Source organism: Nannospalax galili, unplaced genomic scaffold (genome assembly GCF_000622305.1).
Source record: "Nannospalax galili isolate Female #2095 unplaced genomic scaffold, S.galili_v1.0 scaffold907, whole genome shotgun sequence".
Taxonomy (NCBI): Eukaryota; Metazoa; Chordata; class Mammalia; order Rodentia; family Spalacidae; genus Nannospalax; species Nannospalax galili.
The window spans coordinates 433,056-443,636 of record NW_008357958.1 but is presented as its reverse complement, the minus strand read 5'-3'; the positions used below and the strand labels follow the sequence as shown (position 1 = coordinate 443,636).

Sequence of the window (10,581 nt, the reverse complement as noted above, 5' to 3'; positions counted from 1 at the left end):
GAACAACCACATGGTTAAGGGACAATTCTTTTTATCTTCACTCTCACTTAAAGCCACTGGCACCCATCAGAGTGCAGAAAGCAAACATACAAATCGTACTTGCGCTGCTTCTCAGGACACAGGGCCTAGACGCTGTGCTTCAAGTGTCTGGCGATGAGGAGGTGCCTAGTCTGAGACAGAAGCTGCACTCAGCTCACTGGCTGTCCAGCATCTCCTCACAAGCCAGAAGCAGCCTTAAGGGATTGCTTGGCAAAGGAAGCCAGTCTGTATGTAGTGTCCAACCCTCTCCCCTCTTAATGAAAGGAAATCCAACTTTACTGTTTCATAAGACAGCTTTTTGTGGGAATCCTGAATCCAGTAAAATAGGACAAACCCTTAACTACTTCATAAAAGGCATCACTAAAAATTACCCAGTTATTATAAAATGTGTAAAATGCCCTCTGTGTATCTTTCAGGAGCAGCCATGCCAGTGTAACAAGGATGATATAAAATAGTGATGGGGCTTTGACTAAACCATCAACGAGACAGACCATGGGGTATAAGGTCATTACTGCAGAGAACAACAGGCTGAAAATTGCTCTCATGGCTGCATGAGTTCTCTCCACAACAGACGCTAGTGAGCCCACCTGTGTATGTTGTCTTGGCCGGAAGGCACTGCACCCAGGTTGGCAACATTCACGACCTTCTGAAGGATCATGGAGGGGGTGAAGTTCTGTGGCACAGCGACTATCGTGGCAGAGGTCTCATTCATTCCAGTGAGTGCTCCTGCAAGAGCCAAGGAGGGCTCCATTTGACCCATTTCATTTGAAAATCACCCGAACACTTAAGTGCACAGTCAAAATTTAAAGACTTTTCTCAGTAAAAGAAATCTCACTTTAGAATTTAATTTATAAGGAAACTACCACAAAATTAATGTTTGGTGCAGTGGAGCTTGCCTTTAATCTCAGTGTTTGGTAGACAGGCAGGCCTCTATGAGATCGAGGCCAGCATGGTCTACATAGTGAGTTCCAGGAAGCTGAGACTAGGGAGACCCTGTCCAAAAAAAAAAAGCCAAACAAACAAAAAACAACAAAAAAAATTAAAACAATACCAGTGTTTCAAAGATTAAAAAAAAACTTCATCAGGTAGGAAAATAAAGATGCAATAAAATCATTCTTCATAAATCTAATTTTAACTAGTATAAATACTAAAAGTTATAAATATGAAGTTTAATTCTGGTCTGTTTGAAAATAAACTCTGGGTTATGGAAACTGTCAAGCTCTCTCACCTGAGAATATTCTTATTTATTATTATTAGCTATTTATCCTATTCATTCAAAGATTAGCCCAGTGCTGCTCGGGAACAAATCACGACAATTCCAGCTCTAGCAACATTTCTGATGAATGGCTTCCAGGTCACAGATCAGTGGATTTAACAGTGAGTGGAAGTCACTGAACAGTTATGCAGTTCTAGAAACTTGTAAGTTTCTGAGCTGCACTTAACAATAATAGCATTTGTCTGATGAACAGAACTAGAATGTCTGACAAAGACACAAATGAAACAAGAAATTTGACAAGAAAAATGTAAATTAAAAAATTCTAAATTCCAGAGACATTTCAAAAACAAAAAGTGAAGCAAAATTATGAACAAGGTCCACAGTTAACGCAAAGCATGCTATTAATGTCAGAACCTCACATGGAAATGTTCAGGCAACAAATCCAATAGCATACCAAAGGCTTGGAAAAAACAGTGAAGTTTAGTACCTGGGCTAAAAATCAAAAGGATGCCATCTATTTGGATCTGTGACATAAGCCACAAATACTAATGGTATCTATTAAACACAAAGCTTTTTGAGACATTTGACCATGTGCGTGCACAGCAGCTTACATAATTTACAAAAATGGCAAAATTTTGTTTCATGTTCTCAAAAGACTTACAAATATGCAGCCCTTCTAACATTACTTTAGCTATTTACTGCAGGAAATCTGAGAATTTGAAAGTCCCTCTGGTTAACAGTATGAAGACACTAAAGGCTAATAAGATTGCAAAGACCCATTTCTATCCATCAGATAGAAAATAGGGCTACCTTCTTCTAACAAGGCACTGTTTTCACTAACCACTTTGAGGAACACTATGTTCTGTCTTAAGCTGGTTAACTTCAATATTAGGCAAAAGCTTTAAAAACTACACAAGCAGTCAAACTCTGCTTTTAAGTGAAGTGCAGAGGCTGACATAACACTGCCGAGAGATGTGTGTACTCATTTAGGATTTAAACCTTCTCCATTAAGCTCTATTGAAGAGCAACTGCTGAATAAATGAATGCAACTATGTTTATGTTAAAAGCCTGTTTCCCGCAGCATGTAATTAAAGGAAATGTTGTACAAAGCCAGTACTTTTGTCAAGCTCCTGTAAATGGAAAGATGGATAGCACTCAGAGAAGTGAATGCATTGCTTCATATTTAACCTTAACACTCTTGTCATTAATGGTTTGTCTAACTTGTTCTATAAAAGACAAGGTACTGCTCCATTGAAGTAAAATTAAAAAAATCAACTAAACCATGCTTTTCAGAACAGAAGATTCATTATCGTCGGCTAATGTATTGGCATAAAGCAAAGTAACATCCTATCAAGTAAGGCACACATTCAATCTGCCTTCCCACCCCCCTTTATTTTTAACTCATGCTGTTTTATTGTTATAGGCAATTTGTACCACTCAGCATGACAGTGTAAACTGAATCAAGATTAATTTACATGCAAAAGAACACTTAGGAGAGCAGCATGGTAAGCAAATGTATTGTCTCGATTGCTGAGGTGGAAAAAGAACCTGGAAAGAAAAAAAGGTGCTCTAATTAAGGGGCATCAAATATGATTGCTTTTGGTAGTTAAGGGCCAGAAAATAGCAAATGTCTGACCACTTAAAGAATTAGCATCTTGCTAGCTGGGAACCCATAAGATGTAGGCATAAATCACAATAAAATTAAGCAAACATTTTAGGTTTCTTAAACCAGAGGTTTTGCTAAATGAAAATATATCAGGTATTCAGAAATTAACAAGAAAGAAAAATATGGCACAGTATCATTAAATGTTTGCCCATATATGTAATAAAGGTAAAGGAACTTGGAAAACATTTAAAAACCATCAGGTTGAAGAACTGGTGGCGTCAGGAGAATACATCAAAATTTTGGTCAGGGTGTAGGACAAGACTTAATTTAGGTTAATCGGCTTTAATTAATTGCTAAAATGCAAAGCAAGGAATCATATTTGAAAAGATTTTTCTCAATTTTAGATTTGCAATTTAAGAACAAGCAGAGAAGGATGGAAAACAGGCAGCCTAATACACAACTGGCTGAGTCGTCCGAAAAGAAAGCTGTCCAAGAAACCAAATTCATTTTTTAGGTGAAAAGCGATCCTATGCATTTGATAGTATTGAAAGGCTCCCACAGGTAGCTCATTAATTAACTGTAATGCTCCAAACTCCTAAAATAAATCAATCACACTTCAGTTGAAGGCTCGATAATATGAAGACTATAAATATCTTCAATATATGGGACAGCCCAATCTTTCATGGAGCACTTTGCCTACACTCTTGTTGATATAACCAAGTAGGTCTAGACACAACTGAGAAAAAGTGATGGATCAAGTGGAATACTAGATATAAAACCTTTTAGTTTTAAGAACTATTAACATATACATGACAATCTGTTAAAATCACTTTTATTTAATATTTTACATACTTTCAGTTTTGTACATTTTTAGGCTCAAAAGCCACATTCCTTGTGTTTCTTATTCATAAATTTTTCAATTAAATACTAATGAATGCACTTTTTGAGTCTTAAAATATGTCCTGTGAAAAGAGTTATTAATTATGTAAGTGCATTTTCAAAGTAGAAAAACAGGTTCCAAGCCTGTGTGTAATAAAGCACACACTCTTCTTAAATTTACTTGCTTTTTACGTTCTAGAACTTTACACTGACAAAATATAAACAAGTGAATTTTACTTTGATTTTTAGACTTCCCATTAGTGAGTCATTTTTTAGGTATCTTGTGGAAGAAGCTCAGCTCTCTTCCTAGAGCAGTCTAACAAATCCACATGTAAGGTTGAGGATTGAGACCTCTATTACCAAACCTGCTGAAATCCGTAACTAAAAAGATAGTACTGAAAAGACTCCTGGAACCTGTGGTAAATTTGCCAGCATCAAGTCCCATATCAAAGGATGAATTTAGGAAGACAGAAAGAATGATACAGAAATGCCAAGAGACCTGCGAGGATTTACAAATACTTCATATAAACCAATTTTCAAATAGCTTTATTCAGAGTAGCCTTTCTGCTCTATTAAACATAGCAAACAGCTGCCACATTTATTCAGACAAATAATCAACAACCATAGAAGGAAAATGGCAGAAGAAAAAGGAATTTTGGCAACAAGTCCACAGAGGACGGCGGCTATTCTCCGTGTGCACCTCTTTCATGCACTTACGGTTCTGTATGGCTAGTCAGCGAAAAATCCCTCAGTCACAGCACAGCACAAAAAAAAAAAAAATTGATCAAATAGCAAGTATTCTGAACAAAAGCCAAGGGAGAGCAAGGACGCATGGTAAGCAGCTCTAGATATACTTTGGCTGCACGTCTCAAAAACAGAATATCCCCTCAGCAATCAGCGTGCGGAGCCTTATGCAGGCGCTGGGGTGCCACTCACCTTGGTTTGCTGAGCAGATGTAAAGCAGAGACAGGCTTTAGCCAGCAAAGGGTAAGAATGGCAAATAGGAGAATCAATTCAATTTGTCATTGGAAAATAAAGCCACAGAGATAATTTCTACAGCAACAGTCTACTCTCAAGAAAACAAATGCAAAGTTGGATTTAGTTATTCTTAAACAACAACAAAAAAAATCACTTAAAAAGGCATGAGGGGGGAGAAAAGATTCCAAATTGACAGTGTTGTCTGGGATGTTCTTAGGAACATGTTCTTAGGACCTGTTCTAAAACAGGTCCTTTTGATCCTGCAGCTAGCAAATACATGGAGTCAAATGAATCTTCAGTGCTACAATGACAGGGTGCCAGGAGGCATGGGCCCTACCCTTAGGTACAAGGAGTTGTTTGTGCCCAGTACTTACTGGAAGACTGATGGATATGATATAATGATCTCCAAATGAAGGGATCTTTGATTATACCCTCCAAAGGGGGGTGAAAATTAGCTCAGGTTCATATAAACTTGTAAGCATTGCTGATGATGGCATTTAAATATGCCCTAGTTTTATAAACATTGTTCTTAAACATAGAAAATCTGTGTTATTTCCCTCTATTTGTATACAGAAAAGGACCCTCGTGTTTACTAGAAAGGATGCTTGACTCAGGCCAAGTACAGGATAGCAATACTTGCATTCTGCTATAAACAGTCTCTTTTGTGCATCTTTTAAAATGTTTCAGCTTTGATTTATTCAAAATACTTCTTTAATAAAGAATTCAGTCAAAAGAAAATAAAGGTATTTTAGGAGTATAATTAAGACTTTATTTTGAAGGATAAAGTATGTCACTCTGGACAGGGAAAAACACATTAGGGGAGATGGGAAACAGCTTTATAGTAACGAATGAATGAACATAGAACCCTAAGATTTATGGTGGTGACACTAGTGATCTCCAATTCCTGGCATTTTCATGACTACCAAACACATGTGCATAGGATGAGGCTGGCAAACAACTCAGAATAGAAAATGTAATTAAAGATCAGTTTACTACTTTAAAGACATATCAACTGATTCCCAGGCCTCCCATGAATATACATAAGCATGAACTTTTAAGGTATAAGGGCAAGCATTACAAAAAACGGGTAGACTGTGCACTGGTCTCTGTAAACACTGAGTGTGCCTGGAAATCTTAGAGGCTGCTTGGAAGCACAGGCACATACTGTTTGGTACATAACTTTCTAGTAAGTTGGAGTAATCACTCACCTTGCTCTTTCTTAAAGTCTTTCTCCGACATGGCCACAGGTAAAAGCAGTTCTCCAACAGGTGGTTGGATGTTTACATTGAAGCAATCATTCTTGGTGCTAAGAGACAAAAAAAAACCAAGAACAACAACAAAAAAAAACAAAAACAACAACAACCAAAGATGATCAAAATGCTCAAACCCCCCATTCTTCATAGCACTGTGTAGTTAAATAGGTGCAATTAAAGCATATGCCAACATTTCAAGCACTTGTTGGCTTAAATATCATAATTCAAAAGGCTTGAACATTTTCTCAGACAACACAGTATACTGAGAAGTACACGTCATCTCGATTGGGATTGTATCCAAAATTGCCCGCTTATACTGTAAATCACATCATTTGACACACAACTTCAATTTATTTCTTTGGTGGTGGGTTGAGCTGAGGGCTTCAGTCACATGCTAAGCACATGGTCTACCAATGATACAGAACTTTTACAGTGGTGCCGTGTTGGGTGGCACAGGCTTGTAATGCCAGCACTTGGAAGGCTGAGGCAGGAGGAAGGCATGTTCAGGGCCAGTCTTGGTCTAGGGAGCAAAATCATTTATGAAACAAAAAATAAAATAAAAGAGCAGCAAAGGTATAGAACTACTACCAACAGAGGCACAATGTATGCAACTTACAGAAACAGTATTTTATCATCTCTTTGTATTCCTAAAATGTAGATGATGAAGTGCTTTAGTCTCAAGTGGTTAAGCTCTCTCTTTTCTCCACCTAACTCCCCCCTAACAGGATCTTATATAGTCCAGGCTGGCCTCAAACTCAACATGGAGTCAATAATGATCTTGAATTTCCCATACTCCTACCTCCACCTCCCAAGTACTGGGATTACATGTGTGTGCCACCACATCTGGCTTTTGTAATTTGTTCTTTATCTACAATAATATATGCACTGCAACCTGCTCTCTCTCCTTCTCTGTCTCTCGTAAGATGTGCATGTGAATGTTCCTGCCATGGTGTACATGTGGAGGTCGGAGGACAACTTTATGGAGTTGCTTTTTTCCATCCACCTTTACGTGGGCAATTCAATTTGGGTCTCCAGGCTTGCGCCCTTACCCTCTGAGCCATCTTGCCAGCTCCACACTTGCATTTTTAATTAAAAAAAATCTTATTTTGTAATAGTGTTACTCATTGACATTATTGATGAATATATGTAAAAGTTATCTTAATGGATAGGGTGTGATGAACTTAAGGAATTCAACTGTTTCTAGCATTAGAAAATACCGAGTGCAATTATTTCACTTAAATCTCCTATTTATGATCAAGTGCTTCACATTTTTAAAAAGTTGGATACTTGGAGTTAGGCTGTTGAGCATTATCAATTTAGGAGTGTGCTTGGCTGCAAATAAGCAGGAAAACCAACTAAGAGTTTCTTGAGGAACAGGTGTTTATTGTTTAGAATGAAATCTTGGAGTTGTAGTCACAGGCTCATTAAGTGGCTAAAGAAGCCCTCAAGGACCCAGATTTCTCTAGATTTCCACTCCACCATCCACGGGATGTTGGCTTTCCTCATGGTTGCCAGATGGCTGCTGAATCTCCAGGTACCACTTTTACATTCCAGTTGAAGAGGGTAAGTGGTGATGCAGTGGTGAATAAATGAGTCATCCAAATCTGTTCCTTTTTATAAGGCAAGAAAGCTAGCGCTTCCCTGAGCATTCCACTGAGGGACTTGTCCTTTCAGGTCAGAACTGGAGCCCATAGGCAGAGGAAAGGTGAGAGGGAGGTGGAGATTACAGAAAAGATACACCAAACATCAGAGCAAGAAACAATTTCTTCAAGACTGAGGTAGGGACTAACAACAGGGAACACAGTGAAACCTACTTTCATTTTATACTATTACAGATATTTGTTTCTTCCTGGTACTGGGGATCAACACGAGAGCCTATGCATCCTAGGTAACTGCTCTACTGCTGTGCTGCTCCCCACAGCTGTTAGACACACCACTCTTAGAAGCTACCTTACATTTTTTCACACATGGATTGTTCAAGGCAAACCATTATGTCCAATTTATTTATTAACTCAATAAACATTTACTGAGCAAAAATGTGATCCTATGTATTGTGCAAATATCTGGAGGATTTAAAGTGAGATTGGATCTTAAAATACACAAGTCCAAAGGGAAGGAGAGAAACTTCATGTGAACTGGAATGATCAGTGGGTCACAGGGGATATGCAAGGAACGGTGCAGGCCAGGGAGAGGGGCTGGTTCGTTCTTTAGGAGTGAAGGGAGGATAAGTCCAAGAAGATGTTGTAGGCCTATGTTTTGGGGAACTCTGGAGAATCCGGGGATGAAGCCAATGGCACAGCACAGGGCTTTACATAAAACATGCCCATTCATCCCAGTTTTCCATGGTCAGCTCCAGCTTATGGCTGTGCCCTGGAATCTTGTCCAGCTCCTGACTCCTTCACTCTCTAAAGTGCACTAAGAGGTATGATGCAGTAAGTATATGGAAATGTCATTCACAGGACTAACACAAAGCAGTTTCAATGTTTCTTAAACCAATGGGAAACTATTGTAGACCTTAGGCCCTAGGAGGTAAGTGATTCCATTTTTAATTCACAAACTGGTGGCAAAGTATGAGGGGAGGAGGAGAGGAGGGCAGGGCGATCACTGAACTGTTCTTTAGTTGGAAAAAGTGTTCTTAGAATTTACTGTGTATTTCACTTAGCAAATACTATTCTAAGAGGCAGCTGCTGTTATCCCCAGTTAAATTTTAACTTGTTTTTTAAAATTGTTTTTTAATTGTTTTAATTTTTTAAATTGAATGTTTGCAAATTTTATACAATATATTTTTAGCATATTTAGACCCTGTTCCCTATCTGTACACTTCTTATACTCACCCCCTGCCAGATTTCAGGTACTTTGTCATATATATTGAGGTCTACTGAGCCAAGTTTGTGTCCCCAAATGTTCTTCAGTGTGTGTCCATCCACTGGAGCCTGGTTAACCTATCTAGTGTCACATCCTTAAAGAAAACTGACTTTCCCTCTCCCAGCGGTTATTGGTAGCCACTAGCTCCTCAGCTAAGGTTCGGGCTTCTTCCCCACCTCCCCACTTCTACACTGGGATTCTGTCTGGCTTGAGCTTGTGTGGGTCTTTTATGCATGCTGTTACATTGTTGTGAATTAATACGAATAACTTCCCAGCTGTTTCCTTGTGGTAACCAAGCATCTCTGGCTCTTACCATCTTTTAGCCCCCTTTTGCACAATGTTCCCTGAGCCTTGGGTGACAGAGTTTTGATATTGGTGTCCTATGCAGGAATAAGCATGCTGTAGTCTCTTGTTCTCTGCACTTTGACTAGCTGTGGCTTTCTGGGTTAATCACCATCTGCTGCATGAAGCTATAAAAAATTTTTTTGATTTATTTCTTTTTATTTTATGTGTATGAGTGTTTTACTTGTGTGTATGTATCTATGTTTGTACATATGTATGTGTACCTATGCATGCAGTACTCATGGAGGCCAGAAAAGGGTGTCAGATCCCCTGGAACTGAAGTTTCAGACAGTTGTTAGCTGCTATGAGGGTGCTAGGAACTGAACCCAGGTCCTCTGCAAGAGCAGCCAGTGCTTTTAACTACTGAGCCATCTATCCAGACATTATCCCAAATTAATTGGAAAGAAAACTGGAGAGTATCAGGGCATGGCTTGGTGGTAGAGTATTTGTTGGCATGAGTAAAGTCCTGGGTTGAGTTCTGGCACTACCAAAAAACCAAAAACCTAAAGAGCAGTTACTGCCACATAGCACTGGCAAGTAGCAGCACTGGGATTTGCACCCAGGCATTCCCAACTGCAAGCCCATGTTTATTCTGCTGTATTATGTTGCTTCTCTAGGCTGGGGAGCACAGAGGCTGGGAAAGGTGGCATACTCTAGACGTATAAGGGACATACTTAGTTTACAGATGGATAGAGTCTTTGAAACTTATGATGTGAATGGTTAGGTAGATAACAGCGTATTACAGAGGAATCTGGGGGCTTTAGCCCCACCATATTCTAAGACCACTGTGTTAGCCAGGAAGAGATGTCCAGCAGATAGAAATACAAACCAGAAGGTGTACAGACATAAGAATGGCAGAGGAAAGAGTTAAAGCCTTAAAGAAAAGACACTGACCGGGAGAAAGAGGACATACTAAGAGAAGGGCCCAGAGACAAGACAGGGAAGAGGGGTTGTGAAGACAAGGGCATATGTGCCAAGGTCTGCAGGGAGGTAGAGAAAACCAGGACTACAAAGGAGCAAGAGCTAGTGCTGACCTTAGCACTACAGGACACACAGGAGCCGAATATGGAGCAGTGAGGTCCAGGAGACAGGACGAATGACTGGAAGATGAGAAAGGAAGCATAGAGCTTCCTAAACATGAAGAGGCAAGAGGATGACACTCCAGTGATTCTCATATGAACGTTTGAAAAGTGCCCTGTTCTGACTTTTTTCTAGTTCCCTGTCTAGAACTTGTAATGCTAATTACTCTTGCCTTTACTTCTCCTTCACATCCCCTATTCATGATTCAAGGACTTTCTTCTTCCCTTAGAGATAAGAGTTATGCAATTTGGGAGTCTTTTAGATAGACCCACTGAAGGGGTACTCCAATTGCCTCACCCTGCGTCCCTGTTCAGCATGGTTTC

The 10,581-nt window shown here is 39.3% G+C and overlaps 1 protein-coding gene across 2 annotated transcripts in view; it reads right to left on the bottom strand.

The window, feature by feature from the left end:
* Positions 1 to 626: 626 nt before the first annotated feature.
* Positions 627 to 10,581, bottom strand: part of Ap3b1 (adaptor related protein complex 3 subunit beta 1) — a gene marked incomplete at its 3' end in the record, with an annotated part of 255,901 nt that continues 245,946 nt past the window's right edge. For both annotated transcript variants that reach the window (XM_008855981.3, XM_029557630.1), the window contains 2 exon segments: positions 627 to 765; positions 5,927 to 6,024. In XM_008855981.3, the coding sequence (XP_008854203.1) occupies positions 627 to 765; positions 5,927 to 6,024 (237 nt within the window).